The sequence below is a fragment of the Apodemus sylvaticus genome, chromosome 2 (assembly GCF_947179515.1).
Source record: "Apodemus sylvaticus chromosome 2, mApoSyl1.1, whole genome shotgun sequence".
Taxonomy (NCBI): domain Eukaryota; kingdom Metazoa; phylum Chordata; class Mammalia; order Rodentia; family Muridae; genus Apodemus; species Apodemus sylvaticus.
In genome coordinates, this window is record NC_067473.1 from 66872163 (window position 1) to 66894809 (window position 22647).

At 43.6% G+C, this 22647-nt stretch overlaps 2 protein-coding genes and 1 non-coding gene across 5 annotated transcripts; all 3 read left to right on the forward strand.

Moving 5' to 3' along the window:
- Positions 1–1748: 1748 nt before the first annotated feature.
- Positions 1749–3293, forward strand: Tmem139 (transmembrane protein 139). The gene is made up of 2 exons (XM_052172486.1): positions 1749–2000; positions 2220–3293. The coding sequence occupies exons 1-2, from the start codon at positions 1756–1758 to the stop codon at positions 2614–2616; spliced, it is 642 nt and encodes a 213-aa protein (XP_052028446.1). The 5' UTR covers positions 1749–1755; the 3' UTR covers positions 2617–3293.
- A 249-nt stretch (positions 3294–3542) lies between these two features.
- Casp2 (caspase 2) lies at positions 3543–21732 on the forward strand. 3 transcript variants are annotated; one of them, XM_052173565.1, is made up of 11 exons: positions 3544–3709; positions 6123–6273; positions 6509–6676; positions 6824–6902; positions 7479–7573; positions 7884–8060; positions 12562–12690; positions 16048–16138; positions 18980–19129; positions 19307–19416; positions 19576–21732. In XM_052173565.1, exons 1-11 carry the CDS (start codon positions 3636–3638, stop codon positions 19705–19707), a joined length of 1356 nt encoding a protein of 451 aa, XP_052029525.1. In that variant the 5' UTR covers positions 3544–3635; the 3' UTR covers positions 19708–21732. The 3 variants fall into 3 exon arrangements, with proteins under 3 accessions (XP_052029527.1, XP_052029528.1, XP_052029525.1); XM_052173567.1 differs by lacking the exons at positions 19307–19416; positions 19576–21732 and adding an exon at positions 16223–16283 and having other exon boundaries at positions 3543–3709; positions 18980–19074; XM_052173568.1 differs by lacking the exons at positions 16048–16138; positions 18980–19129; positions 19307–19416; positions 19576–21732 and adding an exon at positions 15647–15764 and having other exon boundaries at positions 3543–3709.
- Positions 15051–15140, forward strand: LOC127679613 (small nucleolar RNA SNORD88). The gene has a single exon (XR_007976875.1). It is a non-coding gene; the product is annotated as a small nucleolar RNA SNORD88 (small nucleolar RNA).
- Positions 21733–22647: the final 915 nt, after the last annotated feature.

The following is a 22647-nucleotide window of genomic DNA, read 5'->3' on the forward strand; positions in this document are numbered from 1 at the left end:
TCCTGTCTCTCTAGCTCGGTTGGGTTTGTCCAGTGCTAAGGAGGTGAGGGAATAGAGTCCACAGAGGCACAGCAGACCACCTCCCTCTCTCCCACTTCCTCTTCCTCACAGCCCAAACCTGCAAATAGAGCATTCGAGCAGCTACGGGAGCCACAGGGTGCATTGAAGCCCTTTGTGGGGTTAGCTCCTGATCAGAGCATAAACTATGTAGCTACCCAGCGTCAGGAATCTACTTTTTTCAGAATCACTTTTCTGGTAATGCTTAAAGTAAAAGAACAGTAAATAAACATAAAATACTATAGAAACAGGTAAAAGCTGCGGCAGAGAAAGGAACGGTGTGGTTAAGCAGTGCAGACTCCAAAGCAGGTTTCATCTAGAAGAAGGATTTGTGAAAAGCCTAGAGGGAAGCAATAGCACACCTCCGAGGCTCCCTGAGACAAAGAATCCACAGAAGCAGCAGCAGAGGAGGCATGATATGCCACTCCAAGTTCGACCATGGCTCCCTCTATACCCAATACGCCACGGTCTCTGCTCCAGTCTTTCAGGAAAGACTCGTACAAAACAAATCAGAAGGTACTTTGTGCTTAGGATTGTGACTAGCACCCATGATGCTTTGAGGAAGACGAGGGAAAGACTAATTCCAACTCCGGTCCTAAGTACAAAGACCATTGGGAGTGGGAGGGGACAGGGCTTTACAGTGGAAACTGAGGTGGAGCAGTAACAGGTCAGTCTTGGGAGAAAGGGGTGGAGAAAGACTGGGCTTGAAGGTAGGATTAAGGCAGAAGAGAGGGTGGGGCAAGTGGGCTCCGCCTTCTGGCCCCGTGTTCCAGGTCGGCCACGGGTTTTCGGCGTCCCTGGGAGACAGGTGAGCCCGAGCTCCCGGGACTTCTACAAGGGGCGGGGCGCAGGCCTTGGGAGTTGGGCTGGTGTAGGCGGAGAGGGTCTGCGAGTTCTTGCTGCACCGAGTTCAGGAAACTGGCCGGGTGTTTGCCCGGTGTAAGCTGTCTTGAGATTGACTGCTGCTGTTTTCTCAGAGAAAAGATGTCCGTTTCTCATCAGCCCTCCAGCCTCTGTGCTGGCAGGAAACTTGAAATCTGAGATTAGTGATTTGTGGGAGGAGGCTTAGGTCAGAACTACGTGGGGTGCAGAAGTCGTTAGGACTTAGGGTGGTTGCCCTAGGCCTTTCTAAGATTCTTGCTCACTTAGTTGGTGTCCCTGTGGCCTTGCTGTGTCTGGGGTCACATTTTCCTCCATCCAGAGCATGGGCTGACTCAACTGTGGCTGACAGCCACCGTTCAGGCTGACAGGTAAGAAAGTGATGAGTACTCTTTCTATCTCCACCAGGGTCATATTGGGGGCCCTCTGGCTGGGAAGAAAAGAACAGAGGTCTGACCAAACCAGGAAAAGGGCAAAGCTTAATCCATCATATGGATTCCAGAGATTCCTGTGTGCACTGAGGCCACAGGCAAGGAGGTTGGCCTTGTCTCCTACCTGCGTGGTGTAGTTGGGAGCCAACAGAGAGACTTCAGGGAAGAGAGAGAGAGCTAAGAATGCAGGCAGTGCATGGAATAGTAAACTCACCTGAGAGGTGAGAATCAGAACTGAACTAATTTCCCAGCTTCCCATACCAATAACCCAGATACAATAATGGAGCTGCCAGAGGCCCGAAGATCGTTGGCTTCAGGCACTGCTGCAGTGCCGATCACTCGCTAACACACAACTGTGTGTCTTTCTACAGGTGCCCTGGGAGGGGCCATGGTGCCAAGGCAGTTGTTGGGGAAACTGAAGCAGCCATTTCTCTTCCTGAGCAGTGCCTCCCTCCTCCTGGGGCTGGCTTTACTGGTCATACAGCCCGATGTCGCCCCCGTTGCTTATTTCTTCCTCTGCTTGGCTGCCTTCTGCTTTGTCGCCTGCCTCCTGGCCTGTGCCGTGGAACGGTGCTTCCAATCCACGCCAAGCTCGAGGCAGACCGAGAATCCAGAGGCCTCAGGCAATGCACAGTGAGTTCACGGGAGATGGGTGGCATGACGGGAAGGCACCGTAGGCCCTTGTTCCCTCTGTGCCCATGCTTTCTTAAGCACGGACTCTGCTTTCCTCTCTCACTGGTATCATTAAGAACGACGCTCAGCATACAGTAGAGAAGTCTTTTGCAAGAGTGGAGCAGAAAAAGAGAAGCTTCTTTCAGGCAGCCACTAATGACCACATTTCTGCTCCCACAGAGACAATGAAGCTTTTGAGGTGCCAACCTATGAACAGGCTATAGTGGTGATGGATTCACAGTCACAGCGCCACGCCCCAGAGCTCGAGCAGCCACCCCCTTACAGCAGCATCATATTCCCAGGAGCTGAGGGGCCACAGCCTAGCCAACCAGAGAGGCCCGACACAGGCAGTCTGAAAAGGCGAGTGGGCTCAGAGGGGACAATGACTCCCAGAGGAAACCCTGGAAGAGCTCTTCGACTTAGGGGTCCACGAGTCGTGTCCACTGCTCCTGATCTGCAAAGCTTGAGAGTGGCCCCCAAACTGGAGCCTAATACTCCACCCCCTGACTATGAAATCTGTTTTGCTCACCCTGACGATGACAGTGTTTTCTATGACGATAAGTGGATACTTCCCTAAGTGGTGCTCTCAGAACCTATCATCCGTGTACTCATTTGCCCAGCATTTCCTAATATCTGTTGAATTAGAAAGTGATTTTGCCTGGACATCACAATTGAGGCCTTCAAAGCAGCGGGGAATCGGGCTATGGCATGTCCTTCACGGTTGAGATATAAATGACACACCTGGATTCTTCTGGAAGCGTTCTGAAGCCTACCTGATGACCAGTATTTCCAGAATAAGATGGAAGATGAGAGCGATAAGTTACCAAGAGAAGCTGGAGGGATACCTCTGAGAGACAGCTTTCATCTATTGCAAACACCAAGTCTCCCTAAGATTCCTGATGGGGTCTTATCTACCAGGATAATGGGAGATTCTAAGGGTGAGGGTTGCCGAATAGTTTGCACAAGATCGGGATGCTAGTAAAAACATAAAAATAACTCGAATCAAATTCCAATTCCAGTGCCTACTGTTTTCAATCCCAACCAAGCAATTTGCATTACTTTACAGCCTTATCTTGGGACAACTGGTAGATAAGTCTAAATAGAGACAAAAAGAGAGACAGGATAAGCGCGACCACGAGCGGCCCCAGCCTGGGAGAAGAGCGCCTCCTCGTGCTTTCTGCCTTCCCTGCACCCTGGCCCTGGAAGTTCAAAGCGAACAAGGATAATAAAGGAAGCCCAACCCCTTTGGACTCCTGGTAGTTACTGCAGCAGAAGGGACCAGAGGAACCAGGGGAGGGGGCTGCAGTTTCCGCGGGAATCGATAGCCAATCAAATCTCCGAGTGGGAGAAACCTTGCTCTTTTCCCTCCCCTTCCCGTTCCTCCTAGAGCCCCTCGCTTCCCATTGGGCTGTGCAAGCTTCAGCGAGCAGTGTGCACTTGCGCGGGTCCCGGCGTGGGTGGGGCTTGCTGGCGTCGGGCGGGGCCGTGCGCAGGCGCGGCGCGGGTGGGAAGCTCGGGGAGGGATGTGGGGGCTGGCGCGGCCAGGCGTTTGTTTGTTTTGTGGGTGGTGCGAGTGCAGCCCGGGAAAAGCTGGAAATGGCGGCGCCGAGCGGGAGGTCTCAGTCCTTCCTGCACAGGAAGGGGCTGATGGCGGCTGACAGGAGGAGCAGGTGAGGAGGGCAGAGTCGGGGAGGTGGCCAGGCGAGTGGCGCGGCTTCCCTTGGCCTGGTCCCGCGTGAACAGAGGCTGCAGCAGCCTCCCTTTGTCCAGCGCCGAGGAGTCTTTATGAAAGCGGATCTTTTCCGTCCCGCGCTACACCTCACCTCTTCCCCAGGTGCTCTGTCTTTTTCCTTCCAGTTCTTATCTGAGGAATTAAACTCATGTGACTTTGTGCAGAATTCGCGGCTCGGCCTTGGGCACATTTGATTTGGGTCGACTATCCTGCTGTGCTTTTCCATATAATAGATATTTATCAAAGAATTCCACAAGGTTTGGGGGATTTGAATCCTTTGAGAGGATTAGACGGTTCTCGTTTCTCCGCCTCCTCAGTCAGTTTCGATGAAAACATTGCACAGGACGACCCAATTTAATGTTTCCTGTCCAAACCTCTTAACCTTAATTTAAAAACGGGAACCATTAAGGACACAGACTCAAAGTGTTAAAACAAACCCTCTTGCTGTTCGTTTTCTCCATTCCACTTTCCATGGGCGCCCTAAAATTCCTGAGGACTGGAAACTTGGGAAAGTTCATATTTAAGCCACTTCTGGTAGTTTGAAATAAAAGGAAGTAGCAGGTGTGCGGAGTGGGTGGTGCTTCAGATAAAACACCAGTGACTGCTCCTTTCAACATTCAAGCCTGGGACATAAGAGGATTTAGAACTGGATCAGTAAATTGTGCCTGGGGATGAAATTGTCTAGAGAAAAGGCTCGCCCCCCCCCCCCCGCCCCCGTCGCCGCCGCCCCCAGCATTTAAAGGCTGCCAGGCTGTAATCCTGGCATCCTGATGCCTGAGGCAAGAAGATCAGAAACTCAAAATGAGTTTGGTCTCCAGGTCTAGTCCTGTCAAAAGAGAATGAGGTGGTGGGGGAGAGGTCAGATACCTTCTAAAGGAAACCAGAGCGCGGTGAGCAGAGTGAACCTGGAGAGAATCGTAGAGTTAAAGTCAAGGGAATGGCGCCTTTTAAGAAATGGGTGTTCCTAATGACCTAAGCTCTGTTGTATCATTCATTATGTACCTATGGATACACCCAACTAACAGCTGCAGTACTAATTTTATTTTCATCAGATTCTATATTTAACCTCATTACTGTGTTGTCTTGTAAGGTGATTCTTAACTGAGGTTTAAATTCGTTTAGAGCAGATTTTAGTGAATTTTGAAATAGCTGGCACATTCTGAATAATTTCTTTGCTTCAATACCTCTTGCTAATGCAATTCCCCAGGACCCTAATTTTCCATCTAACTGTTGACTAAAAGGACTTACAAAGGAGCCTTTACACAGGGGCATTTGACCAGTGCATTGGTATTTCAGTGACTGAAGATGCTTATTTGTTCACACATTGAAATCAGAACTCTTCATCTAAAAATCTATCTTAACGTATAAAGTCAACTGTTACACTATCACTCCATTGCCATCGGCCTCTAAGCATTGTCTCATACTAAATAAGATCAGGGAGACACACTGGGCACATAAAAGTAGGGTTCTCTACTCATGAGCATAAGCAGGTCTCTTCAAATTTGAGAGAAAAACTAAGGAATCTTTCAAATACATTTATTGCTGGGAACAAAATTGCCAAAATAATTTAACCATTGCTTGCACGATCCTTGTGATTAAAAGTCACACCATTGGGATCTTCCTTCTGTGGCTTTCACTCAGTTTCTACTTACCCATACCTTGTAGGATTTTGATCACTTGGTGTTAGTTTATCATGGAAATGTGAATTTTTTTTCTTTTTTTTGGATTTGGTTTTTTCGAGATAGGGTTTCTCTGTGTAGCCCTGGCTGTCCTAGAACTCACTCTGTAGACCAGGCTGGCCTTGAATTCAGAAATCCGCCTGCCTCTGCCTCCCAGAGTGCTGGGATTACAGGCATGCGCCACCACTGCCCGGCTGAAATATTTTTTATATAATTTATGTGAGCATTCTGGAGCAAGTGTGTTTGTGTCTATCTGAGAAATATGGGTGTCAGCTTTAGGTTTTTATTACTTTATTCCTGTCTTAAGATCATTTTCAACTTAGGTTGGTTTTCTATGATAAAAAGGATGTGATGTTTTCTGAACATTGAGGCTCATCTGTCAGAGGAATGTCTCTTCTCTTGGATGTGTCTGTGCTTCTTTATATTAATTTGACCAAGATGGCTCTTTGCTCTCCTAATCAGATCATTATCCCAGATAGTCTGATGTAAACATGCTCTGGAGAATTATACCTTATTTGCTAGGGTCAGCATATTACTGCTTAGTCCATTTTGAGCTAAAGAGATTTAACAAAAATGTGCCTTGTCTTGCTTCTTTCTATCCACTTCTTTTCTCCTCTTCTGTGTTCAGGCTTATACTTGAAAGTCCCTGTGTCTGCCTTCTTTTTTCTGTAGGATTTTGGCAGTGTGTGGAATGCATCCTGACCATCAGGAAACTCTGAAAAAGAATCGAGTGGTGCTGGCCAAACAGCTGCTGCTGAGCGAACTGTTAGAACATCTCCTAGAAAAGGACATTATCACTTTGGAAATGAGGGAGCTCATCCAGGTATGGGGTGGAGGGAGGCTCCAAGAAGATAAACTGGTCTTAGATAAAAGGGTGTGCTAAGGAAGAGGAATGTCCTTCTCAGGCTTCAGAGTTTTATAGACAACGTCACCTGCGCAATCTCACCCTGTAGAAAGGAATTGCCAGGATGAATTAGGACTTTAGAAACCTCATGTGGAAAAGTAGCTTTATAACTAGATAAGTAAATATAATTTAGTGTTTTATTCCTTTACCCTAGGCCAAAGGGGGCAGTTTCAGCCAGAATGTGGAACTCCTTAACCTGCTGCCAAAGAGAGGACCCCAGGCTTTTGATGCCTTCTGTGAAGCCCTGCGGGAGACCAGGCAGGGTCACTTGGAAGACTTACTGCTCACAACCCTCTCAGATATTCAACACGTCCTCCCACCGGTATGAAGCCCGAGGACTGTAGCCTGGGATGGGTTAGTTTGTCCGGAAAATATAGAGAACAAGGGGCATGTGAGAGAGAAACTTGATTTTAGGTAAGACAGAACCATCTCTCTGAGGTCTTTCATGGTGAGTCTTGATTTCTTACAGTTGGGCTGTGACTATGACACAAGTCTCCCTTTCTCCGTGTGTGAGTCCTGCCCTCAAAAGCAGCCCCGCCTATCCACAGGTAAGAATTAAAAGGAACCTCCCAAGTTGATGTACCTGCTTTACGACTAGTATCTGACTTTTCCCTAAAAGTGAAATTAATTTCATGATAGGAACAGTTCTTTATGAATTTTGATAGGCAAGCAGGATAGGTTAGAGAGATATAAATTGGACCCATTCCCCTCCCTTATAGGTAGTATTCTTCAAAATAATCAGCTTTTTTGTGTACCTTATTAAGATGGGAAATACAGTTTACTGTGCATGATTTGAGTTGCCTCCTCCGTAAAGTCAAATAGGGAAAGCCTATGTTTAGGGCTTCCTGTCTGTATTGAGGCGACTTGAACCAGTCTTGTCTCAGAAGCACTCTCCACCATTCAGCAAGTCGAGTATCTACTGTTTGAAGCCATGCGTGGGGGGGGGGGGGGCAGTGATGAACAGAAGCCAACAGGGTCTGTGCCAGCATTGAGCTTACATGTTGGGGGAAATAAACATCAAAGCCTCCATTTAAAGGGTGTCCTACAGTTAAAATGACTAATTAATGAAGGTACCGGAGCAATGCTGAAATGTGTACTAACTTTTGGCATTCTCCCTACCACAGATTCTATAGAACACTCCTTAGATAATGGTGATGGTCCTCCCTGTCTTCAGGTGAAGCCATGCACTCCTGAGTTTTACCAGGCACATTACCAGCTGGTGAGTTTGCATAATTTCAAGCAGAGAGAAGTGGGGAGTGAGAGACACATTCCTGCTACTCTGAACCTAGTTTGCGTGTTCTGCTGCCTTTGCCCTTGTGAGAATACCATTGTTGATTGATGCCTTCTGAGCCTTTTCCTTATTACCTAGTGTGATTTAAAAAAAAATACAGGGGGTTAGATAGAGAGAGTTGTCTGCTTTTAGGATGTGGGTTATTATTTGGGGTATGTTTTGAAATTTTTGATCTTGTAGGGTAACAACATTGCCTGTCATCAAGAAGCTCCTGATCTAATTGGCCTCCTCCTTCTAGGCCTATAGGTTGCAGTCTCAGCCTCGTGGCTTGGCACTGGTATTGAGTAATGTGCACTTCACTGGAGAGAAAGACCTAGAATTTCGCTCTGGAGGAGATGTGGACCACACCACTCTAGTCACTCTCTTCAAGCTTTTGGGCTACGATGTCCATGTGCTGCATGACCAGACTGCACAGGTACGTGAGGCTGGGAAGGCTGACGTGTAAACTGGGGGCTGGGGGTTTCTGTTCTCTTGTACCTGCTGGATGTTTCTCACTGTGGTGTTGCTTCCTGCAGTCTAGTAAAAGAACTGGGGCCAGCTGTTGTCTGAGCATTGCTGTCTCTGGGAAACTATGCTTTCATGGAGTTAGAATAAGCCCAGGAGGCTTGGGTTCCCCCATGTATGTGTTAAGAAACCTGACTCCCAGTCACTCAGGAAGAGATGAGACACTTGAGATCCCTCCAAACAAACTCCAAAAGGGTATTTATAAATCAGGCTACACGGGCATTTATAGTTGGTACCATTACTTAAGAGGCCAATTATTGTTTAAATCATTACTTCTGGTAGATTCAGTAGGTTGCAAGTAGAAAAATATATGAGAATACTATTTAGAGATAGTCTAAGTCTGGATTGCTTCTGGACAAGTTTCACACATAAGCAATTGGTTATGAGTTGTTCCTCACTGACTTGTTTTTAAGTGTCACTGGTGGGTCAGGAGTTAAAGTTCAAGACCAGCTTCCTTTACATAGTAATTGGAAGGGCAGCCCAGGCTACATGAGACCTTGTTTTTTATAAATGAGTAAATCAATTCCCCTTGTTCCCTTGCAGCAGAGGACTGTGGTTTTGTGTTGAAAGTTTATTGTGGTCATCTTGACTGTCCCACTTCTGTGAAAATAACTATGTATTTGCTACATCTTGGGTGTGGCCAGTTTCATAAAGTGCCCCAGTGCTGTTCCTGGCGTGGTGCTATGGCCAGCTTGACCATAAATGCCCATAACTGACCATTTAAAATAGGTCCATTCTTGCTTCAAAGCCTTGGCTGGGGATTGAAATTGTGGCTTGGTGGTTAGGACATTTGCATAGTGTATGCAAAGCCCTGAATTTAATCTCCTACAAGGAAAGAGTGGGGAGGCATAGCAAGACCAATCTTTTCCATCATCAAGGGGATTGAAATAGGCAGCTTGTCCTCAGTAACTGTTGAGTGAATTGGAGAGTCACCTAACAAGCTTTGTGCTATGTTTGTTTTCTAAGCATATGATCTATCTTTTCCTTATATTTTTCTAGGAAACTATTGTATTATGGTTTTCTAATTGTATATTGTTAACAGTGAATCTTAGATGCCTGAAAAAGGATTCCATTCTATTTCACGAATGCAGTTAAATATTGCTGACTTTCATTTTATTTTGTTTTGTTTTGAGACATTCAGGAAAATTGATGAGTCCATGAACTGTACTTTATTTAGACCACTTTCATTAAGGCTGTATTTAAGGCAGATTCAAGGGCTACTGAATTCTCACTCCCAAGTTGTTCTGTCATGTGGGTTGCAGTGAAACTAAATTTTGAGCATCTTGTAATTTCAGGATCATTAAAACACACACATACACAAATTTAATGTGGGTCAGAATTCAAGGATAGATGTGGAGAGCTTTTAACATTAGTTCATCCCCCTGTGTTACTAACAGAGCTGGAGCTTCTGTTCTTACAAGAGCTGAGAGTATAAATAACTTGAGTAGATGAGGTCAGAAGAGTAAATAGCGTGGGTGAACTCACAGAGGCAGTCTATGCAGAGGGAGCAGTGTATAGAGAAGATGAACATGTCACAAGCCAAGTGTTTGCTGGGAATATCGTACTTTGCTACATTGCAAATACATTGGGAATGTGCAGGATTCTCTTTTCCTGTTGGTCGTATCTAAAGACTACTTTTTTAACATATAATATGGGACAAACAGAGAAACACAACCAAGAAATCTAAGGTCCTCTTTTGTATCATTATTCATTTTGACTAGTAGTAATTCCATTGCAGTAAAAAAAATAATAATAATATAATTAGTTGCAGAGAATTTTTTTCTGCCACTGGTACTAAAGAGAACACTAGTGTTCTTACCACTTAGTTATGTATTCAGTGTCTGTCATCAAATTTGTGTTGTGTCTACCTTGGATAACTTGACTCTTGAATCATAGTTTAGCACATTAGGAAGTAGAGATGTGTTCTCACCACATGCTATTGTTTTTTAATTTGCATTTGGGTTACAGACAACTGGGAGATTATAAGGACATTCTGTGGGTCATCCCTGGAAAATGTAACTACCTATACAACTTTGCATTTATCTATAGATGATATACCACTCATGACCTCCATTCCTCAGCTAAAGACTACCCAAGAGCTACAAACCCTGCTATTTATATAAGTACTATAATTTTATACAAAAGTAATCTACAGATCCTATTTTAAGCTATGTGTGTGAAAAAAAAATCCACCCAAATAAGTCATCTACATTTGTTGAATGATTTCTCTTTATTCAGGACAAAGTATGCATGTTCTCTTACTTTATTGCCCTCATTACTGATATAATAAGCCTATAGCATAATAGTTTCCTAGAAAAATATAAGGAAAACAAAGAACAAGTTTAACATGGCCAGGGGTGGGTGGGTGTTATTTTTATTCCCTTCTTCAAGCAAAATTAACTTTTAGCTGTCTCTAGAATACTCACAATTATTCATTCTCTTCAAATAAATTCAGAGTATTTATTAACAAATACTATGATGTGAGTTGCTTTTGCTTACCCAAAAAATATGTCTGCTTTTGCACCAAAACCAGTTTCTCCATTTCCAGTTATATTACAGGCTATACAAGCAGAGGTATCCAAACAGGCCAGGTATAATAATAAGTGTTTGTGATGCTGTACTAGCTTAGGACACTAAGGCAGGAGAGCTGAGAGTTCAAGGCCAGTCTGGGCTTTATAATAAGTTCTGGGTTAGCCTGAGCTACATAGTATATCCCTGTCTTTAAACAAACAAACAAAAAACAACAAACAAAAAACCCAAAGACCAAATATTTCCAAGCAGATAGATTAGAAACTCTTAAAATTTAAAATGTCAGAATTAGGGAAGAGTTTATTAGAATGATTTGCTGAAGCTCAGCTTTTCACATTTTGCACGAATTTTGAGTGCTGCCGCCATCGCCGCTTTGGGAGACGGCACCTTTAAAAGCTCCACAACATTCACAAGTGAGCTGCTTACTGAGAGGAGAGGATGATAAATGTGCGTCTTGTGTGCTGTGACTGTTCTGCCTACAGCAAATTCATCTTCATTTTATTTCCTTAAAATTTGTATTAAGATGAACTAACACAATGATGGGATTTTTTTTCTTTCTCTCTGTCCACTGCAAGTAAGACAGAAGGCTTGAACTAGTCCTCTTCAGTTGCAAAGGAATACTTAGGTTTAAAAAGTATAATGGATACAATGTAGTTATCTTTCAAAGAACCAAATTCTTAAGTTGGTGGTATCTGTATACTTAATCAATGAAGATAAAATTCTTAAGTTGGACCCCAGGTTGAGCAATAATAAGTTTCTTTGAACAAATATTGAAATTATTACTCTATCAGACATTTTTATCATACTAATGGAGGATCTTTGAAGTATGTGATTAAATTCACGGTGATTAAATTCTTTCTTTGCAATATTCCACTTAACCGTCACACACTGTGAGAAAATTTACTTGTAATTATTTTCTCATACAGTAAAAAGTGGAAGTTAGAGGGCCTAAGTCTCTTGTTGTAATATATGAATTGGGTTTCCCAACTAAATGGATCAGATCTCAGAGCCATGTGTGAAGTCTTCCCTATGTGGAAGAACATCACAGCTGCTTCTCCTGAGCAATGGGTCTTAGGCAGACATCATTGTGGTATACTTAGAGTCCAGATAGATAGTAGATAAGTCCTGCTGTTCTCCAGTCTTGAGACTTGATCCCATGTCAGCAGTTTATGCTTTTATAGCTGAGAAAGTACTGTCTCCTTATATATAAATGGACTGAGGGCTTGGGAATGAGTCTTGGGAAGTTGGCTACTCAGGATAGCTTCATGTTTGTTTGTTTTGTTAATATGTATATACGTGTGTATTGACATGTGTTTAGGGGTATGCATGTGTGTATATAGAGGCCCTAGCATTGATGTCAGGAGTCTGACTGCTCTCTACCTTACTTGTTGAAGCAAAGTCTTCCAGTTGAACCCAGAGCCTGCCAGTGTGATTAGTGTAGCTAACTAGCCAGCTTGCTCTAGGAATGCCTGTCTCTGCCTTCCAGGTATTAGAATTATAGTCAAGGCCCCATGCTCACCCAGGGATCCAAGTTCTAAGCCTCAGACTTTAATTGATACACTTTACCTACTGAGCTATCCCCACAGTCACCATGTGGCTTCTTCGGTAACTCACTTTAATATAGGAGTTCTTAATCTATTTCAGTGAACTCGTGACTCCAAAGTCAGAGTTTGATGTCTGAAGTCATGTGCATTTTTCTTGTGAGTGTATAGTTTTCTTTAGCCTTTCAGAGAGTTTATGTGTTATCACTGATCACAGGAAAATGGAAACATCTTCATCTTCCATTAAGTTACGCTTCTTTGAAGCAAGCCAGAGATTAATTCAGGCATCAGAGGTTGATGCTGACTACGATGAACAGTACTACAGGTGTCTCTGTCTTCTAGGAAATGCAAGAGAAACTTGGGAAGTTTGCACAGTTACCTGAACATCGGGTCACAGACTCCTGCATAGTGGCACTCCTCTCACACGGTGTGGAAGGTGGCATCTACGGTGTGGATGGCAAACTGCTTCAGGTAGGTATAATTTTGTAGAAGCTGACCATTGAAAATAGGCCTTCCTCTCTGTCTGTCTGTATTAGCTACTTTTTCTTAATGTGACCCAATACCTGACAAGAAGCTTCTGAAGGGAAGACTTATTTTGGCTTATGGCTTGAAGGCATACAGTCCATTGTGGCAGTGAAACTTAAGGAGCTTTGTTAAACCATGTCATCTGAAGATTTTTTGGGTTTTGGTTTTTTTGTTTTTTGGATTTGGGTTTTTTTTCGAGACAAGGTTTCTCTGTATAGCCCTGGCTGTCCTGGAACTCACTCTGTAGACCAGGCTAGCCTCGAACTCAGAAATCCATCTGCCTGTGCCTGCCAGAGTGCTGGGATTACAGGCAAGCACCACTACCGCCCAGCCATCTGAAGTTTTAATACTGCTGGACATAGAGTGTCTTCATTGTTTTTCCGAGTTAGTTAACCTTTTTGTTTTATAATCATCAATATTAAGAACAGTGCTTAAGGGGGCTGGAGAGATGGCTCAGCGGTTAAGAGCCCTGACTGCTCTTCCGAAGGTCCTGAGTTCAAATCCCAGCAACCACATGGTGGCTCACAACCATCTGTAATGAGATCTGATGTCCTCTTCTGGTATGTCTGAAGATAGCTACAGTGTACTCACATATAACAATAAATAAATCTTAAAAAAAAAAAAAACACTGCTTAACATGAATACATAGCATAAAATGGCAGATGTATGATTTGGACTATTTCAGAAATTGTTGGAAAAGCAATCCCAAACCAGAATCCATTCAATAATTTTTTTATGAAACTCAATCCAGCAATTCAAAAAAAATTTTTTAAATCAAACTTTCTAACAGAACAGTCCAAAAATTACCAATCTTATATGTCTCTGCTGAAGAATGCTGATAGAAAAATATTAAAAGTCAGTTTTCTATAATGAGATCATTATGCTTCTCTAAAGACAAACCTTTGTGTCCAATAAAGACATTCTAGCAATTAAGCCGAGTATTTAAGCCTGCTTTACTGGAACACGCGGTGCCAAGTACACATATTACATGTTCATAGTAACTAAGGCTGGAATGAAGCCACACAATAGAACAAGCACAGAAGCACTTCAGATTCATTATGCATTTGATTTTGATTGAACTTTTGGTAATTGTGCATCAGAAATCTTTTGATAAATAATTTGATGATCCACATATTTAGACTTCAGAAGTTATGACCTAAAGGTTAGGAAACTTGGTTCTAGGGCTAGAGAGATGGCTCAGCAGTTAGGAACACTTACTATTCTACAGAAGATGCAGGATCCATTTCTAGTACCCACATCCGGCTGCTAAAGAGCAAGCCTGTCATTCTAGTTCCCAAAGACCTAATACCCTCTAGCTTCTGTGGGAGTCTCCATGCACCTGACGCATATAAACTAGTACAGCACATATGCATATAAATACAAATAATAAATCTTTACAAGAAAAAAAGGGAAACTATTTTTGTGATTCTAAGTCCTATCATAAGACACCCAAACAGATCACCGTTTAAACCATAACCTGTCCCTAGTTCTCTTAAGACTTAATGGGCATTTCATAGTGAAAAATACATTTCTAAGAATCTCCTAAGTTTTAGCTGTTTCAACACTGTTTAAAAGTATAAATTTAAATTATTGTGAGAGTGAAGGTAAAACTTAGAGAACCAATTACACTCAATATACAGTGGCAGAGTAAACATTTTTGTTCCAAAAAGAAAGGAATGGGGTCATAATAATGAAGTGGACAAAAGCCACACTGAAGCCCTCCTGAGTGGCTGGCAAACCCGCACAGCTCAGCAGCCGGGCCTCCTCTTTATAGCATTTGCTCTGACTCACATGAGAATCTTGCTCCTTCTAGCTTGGCATGTGGCTTATGAGGCCTCTTCGGGGCCTGCTTCTCTTGGTGCCAGCAGCTTTCCATACCAAGGTCGCATGTTTCTGGTCCCTCCGTTCTGTGCTGTCTCTCTGTTTACATCTTAGCAGTCACTTTCTGTTTGACCCACTCAGGAGTTGAATACAGGCATGTATCCTTGCCGAGGCTACACATTGCCTGGCCTCTTGGCTTTCTGGAGCCTTGGTGTAAGTGACTCGTTCTGCCTCCTCCTCTGCTGCCAGCTTGTGATGTCGCCTGGCTACAGCAGCCTCTGACTTTTTGCTGACCCTTGGAAAATATTTTTCTGGGTAGCCTGTATCCAGCATAGTACGCCTAAAGATTATTTTTCCAGGTACTCTGTTTTGTGGAAATGTGTACCCTCAACCCTATAACCCTTGATTGGAATCTTTTCCCCGTCTTTCCCCCTTTCCTATTGTCCAACGTAGAGTTCAGTTTTTGCCTTAATGGCTCTGATAGAACTCTCTCCTGATATCCAGCACTGGGCCCTGGTCATCCTTGAGGACACATGTGTACTAGAGCCTTTGACACCTGAGAGTCTGAGGGGTGCTGGTAAATAATAAGGTATTTCTATCCTTCATTTTAACCAAGCTCAAGGGCCTTTCTTTATGAAAGTGTGTGGGTAACGTTAGCAAGCAGTGGGTCACTATGCTGACCCAAGTCACACAGGTATGGTAAAATATACTCTGTTAAATAAATTAGTCCATTATTTAAATTCAACCTCACGTTTTCAGAATACAGACAACTGCATCCAGTTCCTCTCCAAAGTGGGACACAAGCTAAATTCTCATTAAAGTCCTTGATCTGTTCTGTGATCTATTGAGCCTGGCCTGTGTCTTCATTTTTCATAATTAACACTTGGGGTCTCTTGAAATCCTACTAAAATTGCCCGTGAAGCCCTGCTTACAGCATTCTGGGCTTTGCAGCCTGCAGTGTCTAATTCTCCCATATTCCTCCAACAAACTAGTTCCAAAGGCTTATGAACTGTGGGAAGGTTTGTTGCTGTATTGATCCCACTCTGCCATAAATTTTCACTATTAGTTTTCTTGGACTTAGACCAAATACTGAACACGAAGCAACTTAAGGGAGAAACTGTTTTGGCTTCCTGTTTGAGGATATAATCCCCCGAGGCAAGGAAGCCAGCTCTCCAGTGGAGACAGGAACATGAGGCATTTGGGTATGTAGCACAAAGAAGAGATGCTGGCGTGCCTGGCTTTCTTTGTACCAACCCTTCCTTTCAGTCTGGGTTCTAGGTCTTTCCTCCTCAGTTCTCTCTGGAAATTCAGTACCCTCAAAAATAAGCTAAGATGCATCTCCTAAGAAATTGTAAATCTAGTCAAGTTGACAACATCAGCCATCACCCCACCTTTCAGATGATGGTTGAATTTGTATGTGTTAGACTTCAAGAGGTCTCACTGGCTCCCTAACTTCCCCTCTCCCTTATTTGTTTCTGGTAGCTCCAAGAGGTTTTCCGGCTTTTTGACAATGCTAACTGTCCAAGTCTACAGAACAAGCCAAAAATGTTCTTCATCCAAGCATGTCGTGGAGGTGAGTGCCCTGGCAAACCAACATCTGGGTGGTGGCTCCTGGGCGGCCTCCACCAGCTCTCACTTTCCTGTTTGCTCCTCTCAGGTGCTATTGGATCCCCTGGGCACCTCCTTCTGTTCACTGCTGCCACCGCCTCTCTTGCTCTGTAAGTGTCTCCCAATGCATGGGGTGTGCTAGGACTTGGGCAGCCCCAGGCTGTCAGTCTGATGAGCTCTGTACACCTCCATGGCTGTCAGGAATCTCTTACTGGTGTGTGTCCTTTTCCTAAGAACTTGCCTCTTCTCTGCTTATTAACTTCAATGTACTTTTTACTGTTTCTCATTCCGGTTAAGGATTTCTGCTTGGCTCTTCCAGACCTGTCTTCTCTTCCTCCTCCATCTTCTCTGTGTCGTGTTCATGCTCCCATGCGCTTGCCTCCTTTCTTTACCATCTTGGAGCATGCAGGAGAACAGTGCAGACCTCATGTCTGTCTTGGACTCCTGAGCTGCATCTACCCTCTTCTTTCTTGCATGCAGTGTCTTCTATCCCTTTAAGAGCCAGGCCTGTGTAACATGGCTCAGAAGACACATAGGCCTCCTTCTCATCTAGAGGAAAACAGTAGTAATTAAGAATCTAAATTTGGAATCAGATTGTGACTCTACTGCTTAATAATTATGTGAAGTTAGAGAAGTCACGTCACATCCCTCTACTTCATTTCCTTCTTATAAACTGTGTGTAGTCAACTTCTTTAAACTGTTGTGATGATTATCAAAATTTGCGCCTAAGAGCTTTCAGGGAAAGAAAGCCAACCATGGCTGCTACAGCCTGGTCAGCATCCTCATCAGGTTAAAGTTTGCATTCTCCAAACATGCAGGTGCCTAATGTTTCCCTGTGTGTCACTACAGAATTGCAGTGACTATAAATTCCATCACAGAAGCAAAGGTCTTAGTATATGCATTACTCGGGAAATTAAAGCAAGTGTATGTGGAGCATCTCGCGTTGAGATCTCATGCAGGGATGAAATTTGTGTGATAGCAACTGTACGAGTGTGCAGTAATGAGGTCACCTTATCTGAGGCTCATTTGAAGAGTCTTTTGTGGCTGCAGGTTTAACATAAACCATGGATGCATGTGTTATAGAGGTGTGAAAAGAGTTTTTCCCAGAAAAGGGATGGGACACATGGCAAACATAAGATTATAAAGTTTATCTTCCAGGTGTACTGTGTGCCACCATTTAGTGTCATCCGCCTACCCCAACTGTGCTCCAATCTAAAAGACTAAGCATCTCTATAAGTGATATAGTGAGACGTGACTGATCACAGGCTGTTAATCCAGCTAATTACAAGCCTTTAGTCATCGCTGAGATTTTGAGCTTTAACATATAACACTTTGTAAGTTTAACTATAAAGTTAAAATGGTGCGTTTTTCTAGGAAAGTTACCATGGAATGGGAGCTGGGCTAAGAGACGAGCCTGTGAGGGCAAGCATTCTTCCTTCATAAACATTTCTCTAGGCCCAGGGCTGGCTTTACACACACAGTAGCACTGAAAATTGTTGTGTAAATAGAGGAAATTCATTTCTAAAAATGGACCATAAGTAGAAAACAGTTGTGTAGAAAAGGTGGATAATGTTTATTGGTTAATATGCCTGAAACTTGAAGGCAAGAGGTAAGCTCTCCATCACTTAAGGACATCCTTAGCCTGGTCTAGATGACAGTAACAACAAAACAGACCGTTAATGGCTATTTTCTTCCTACCTCAGAAGTGTCTGTAGTGCTGGGGCTGGATGGAGAAATTGCTTTTTTCTGGAGTAATTTTTGTTGTACTTACCCAATGTCTAACATTGGGCCCACTAAAATATGATACTGACACTTCTCTGAAAACTTGGACTTAGCAATCTTCTCAAAATACAATAATTGGCTCCCAAGCTAGAAGGATGAGCTCAATAAGAGCATAGTTTTGAACTCGGTGTGCCCCTAGCTCTGAGTAGGAGGCAGGCCTGGGAGGTACATGCACAGTACTTAATTTAAATTTAAGAAAGAAAATTTTTGAGTCAGTGAGCCTTGGTCCTTTTACTGAAAGTTCTTCAAGGTTTGGCTTGTCTTGTATGTAGGAAGTCCTGTGAAAGGGTGATCTTGGGATAGGTGTGCTGACCTCTTCATCTTCACTCCGTTCCCTTCTACAGACGTAACTCCTTCCTAACTCTAAAATAAACAGCAGCTTGTTCATTTTGTAGGAGAAAATACTCATTTCTTTTTCTAATTTTAAGTTCTTCCAAATTTGAACTTCTCTAAGTTTTGGACCATTATCAAATTGGTCTTACAAACAATAAACAAGTAGGAAAAGTTTTAGAAGTTTGAAAAATACTGAAAACCTCTGATCACACTTACTCTCATTTTTTAAAACTGATAATAATTTAAGGTTATAATTTTAATGTAGAATATGAATAGTAAGCAGACTTGTTTTTTTTCTTCTAAGACTGAATATCACTATTTTATTGTCTAATTCAGGAAAAAAAGTGTAATTTCTATGCATTACTAACTGAACAAATTAATACGATTATTCCTAACTGCATTTGCAAGGAATATGTAGTTATTTAATTTGGCTCATTCAAACTTAATTCAGAATAGGAATATAGGTGCATGTGCCTGGCCTTTAGAAGTTGCCCCTCAAACAATGATGCATGTTTAGAAAGTAATAACTTTTTAAATTTCAATTTTTTAATGTTTTAGCTATAGGTTGGCGGCAACAGCTAAAAATGACTCTTCAGTCGCAATTATAGGGAACTTGGGTGTGCCATTAACAGATCTATATAAAAGATGAAAGAAAGTAACATCTTCATCTCTTCTGTTGATCTTTTTGCAGATGAGACAGATAGAGGGGTTGACCAGCAAGATGGAAAGAGCCATTCACAATCCCCTGGGTGTGAGGAGAGTGATGCTGGGAAAGAGGGCTTGATGAAGATGAGACTGCCTACTCGGTCGGACATGATATGTGGCTACGCTTGCCTTAAAGGTATTTTGAGACATCATAAGGATGCAAAAGGTTATACTGTCCTAGATGTAGGGTTTATTTTATTTTGTTTCGTTTTGTCTTCATACTGAAGTCTACTTCATACTAGAGAGGGTAGAAGGTGGAATAGAAGTCTGACTTGGTGAAGCTTGCCCATGACCTTCACACCTCTGGTTGTAGGCAATGCTGCCATGCGGAACACCAAACGGGGTTCCTGGTACATTGAGGCCCTCACGCAGGTGTTCTCTGAAAGAGCTTGTGACATGCATGTGGCCGACATGCTTGTTAAGGTAAGTCCATTCCAGCTGGCTCCACAAGCCTTTGCATCTTGTCTCCATAGTGTTGTTCTTCCTTCTTGCCTTGCACAGTTTCATCTACCTTTCCGGTTGGTCTGTACATAGAAGCGCAAAGTGATCTCAGATTTTGGACCATTGGTTCTGCCTTCCCAGGTGAATGCCCTTATCAAGGAGCGTGAAGGCTACGCCCCTGGCACAGAATTCCACCGATGCAAGGAGATGTCTGAGTACTGTAGTACTCTGTGCCGGCAGCTCTACCTGTTCCCAGGCTACCCGCCCACGTGATGCCACCTGCTAGTCATGCTGTTGGAGGCCACTGGACCACTGGGCGCACAATGGAGACTTCTCTTCAGAATGGTCTTTGTTTTGTCTACCCCCTCAGGGATGTGAGATTCTCCCAGGCTTGTTTCCTGTTAGCCATCTCTGTCTGTCTTTGGTATGAAACTTAAGGACAGCTCCTCCTGTGTGGTGTTCTCCTCTGTAGAGCCAGCTCTGAATGGATGTATTGCCAGGAGCATTTTGGCTACAGCCATTGAGCCTAGAAAGTGGCATTGTGAACACAGTATTATTGTGGGGAGAGGGCATATGGACTTTTCAATGTTTGTGATGTTTTTCTTCCCATGGATACTTGGGTCATTGCTTTTTTTTTTTAATCAGATAAGGATCTCAGAGATCATCTCCTTTTTTTTTTTCCCATGTCTACAACCTCATTTTTTCCACAGTGAAGATTTGGAAGATGTCCCAATTTAATATAGGTCTTTGCATCTGTCATGGAGCGGCAGATGAGACCCTGCTACTTGAGAAGTTTGTGTGTATCCCCATGAGTTCAGGCCCTAGTGAAGGACAATCCTTCAGCCTTCCGTTGGCTCCTTTGTGCTCAGTGCACCCAGCCTTTGAACAGAGCCTAGGGTCTCTATGTCATGACACTGGAAGTCATAGAAATTCCCCTGGTCATGCTTTATTTGAATTGTCACTGAATGAACCTTATCAGGCATATCAACATAAAAATGCAGTGACAGGTGAGTATGCTGTGTATCATACCCACCTGTCACCAGTCTCCAGGATCTCTCCTTCCTTCCTGTGGTTTCTGCTATACAGTTAAACTGTACTTGAGGGCTGGCCTCCAGGATCTCTCTTGCTTTGCACTGGTTCCCCTCTTTCCTTTCACCCTAGTCACTGTTTCTGCCGAGTCTGAGGTCGTCCTTGTAGGATGCTTCTGGCCACTTTAAGCTGTACTGTAGTTGTTTATTCTTCTGCCTTCTGCTTCAGCATAAGGCATCAGTTTTCTGTGGCAGTGTCTCCCTTCTCATTGTTCCTCTGTGCTTTAGTGGGGAGAGTACCATACATGATAGAACCTAGCAGCACTTGTCTCTGCTCTTAGGAAACTTTCGTATTCTTGAAAGCCTTTTGCATCTCCATTTTTTCCTCTCTTCCAATTTATTCTCCATGTAATAGAGTGGTTTTGGTTTTTAAAATATCTGGTGATGTCATTCCCTTGCTTAGAACACTAGTTTCCAGTTACACCTCATCTAAAATGCAAATTTTTACTCAGCTTACGAGATCTGGCTCCTAGCTTCCCTTTGGATCATTGAATGGTGATTTCTCTCTAGGCTCCAGCGTCTCTCAGTTCCTCATCTCAGTGTTGCAGGTGTTCTGACTCTTTGTTAGATTAGTCTCTGTCTGGTGGAGGCCCCCTGACCATGCTTCCCACGAACAGTCTTCTGCACCTCCTTCAGACGGCATCACATTGGTCCCCGCTGTGCTTACTGCAGGTGGCCATGGCACGTGTACTTGCTCCAAGGGAGCAGGGACTGTACTTCTTCCCTGCTGATGTCCAGCAGCTGGCACTTACTAGGTCTTCGATGAATAAATCCTTTTCCTGAATAAAAGGAGGAGACAAGCAGCTAACTTTAGTTAGAACCTACCTTCTGCGATTTCTAAATTGCTATTGTAGTATACAGTTCAGTTGGTATTTGTATTCTTATAGGGTTTTTTTTTCCAGGTGTTTTACTTTTATCCACTGTTTGTGTGTGTGTGTGTGTGTGTTTTTTTTTTTTTTTTTACATTGTTTGAAGACATATCACGTGTGCGACAACTTCCTTCACATTTCCATGGTGCCCAGCAAATTTGAGGCCTATGGTAGTTGAGGTGCTCAATTAATGTTTGTTGTATGAACCAGGTGGTTTGAAGACTTGCTGCCAAATTCTGCCTTTGGGTCAGTATAGGATGCATAAGTGGTAGAATCTTCACCCTTCCACTGCCAAGATTTTGTATTGCCATCAGGTGCCAAATAAATGTTGATACTCATTACTGATTTGTGCCTGGTGTCTGTTTTTGTGGATGCCCAATCTTTGGAAGCTTTTGTATTTTATTTCATTAGCCCCTATTTTGCTACCACTGTCTTTCAGTATGAACAGGTTGTGGGCCTATCTTCATTGGGAGTTCTCATGTTCAAATGTTGGAACAAGTAGTTGTGCTAGTATATTGGGTTATGGGGCAGGAGCTGAAAAAACAGGCAAGGCTAGAAAGAGGATGTAGACGTGGGGAGGGTACTGGGGTTCCATTTTTCATTCAGCCCAAATTAAAGATTTTTCAAAGTAGACAAGTATTTAGCAAATTCCAGATTGGCCATGAAGAGATGTAAGCAACGAACTCTAAACTCTAAGCTGGGAAATCCTGGAGCGTGTGCATCAAAAGCAGGCGTCCGAGCTGTGGCCTGGGAGGTTTGATGAGAAGTAGGACATTCTGTTGGAGCATCGGAAGGGAAAGAGCTGCAGAAAGCTGCTGAGAGGTGGCAAGTGCCTGCCAACCAGCAGAGTCTCGAACATGCCTCCACATGAGGGAGTGCAGGTGGGGAGAATGCGGGAGCAAAGAAGCTAGGGACTGGGGAGACTGGCCAAAGTATTACAGTAAAGCAGCGTGTAGCGGGAGGGAGGCTGGAGCCAGAATTCTGGAAGATAAGTGGACATAGGTACCCTTTTTCAAGATAACAAGGACACAGGAGGGATGGTATTTTGGAGAATTACAGACCAGAGCCTGCCCGAGCCTAAGTCCATGTCCTTCCCACCTGCCCTTGAATAAGGGTGTCAGGTTGAATTTCACAGCTCTCCTCCCTTCCCCCACTTACCTCTGCCAGGGGATTCTATTCTAAAATTATCCCCCTCCCTGAGGTGGGGGCCGTGCCCTGCTGCCCTTCCCCATCCTGTTTTCTCATACAGGAAAGGA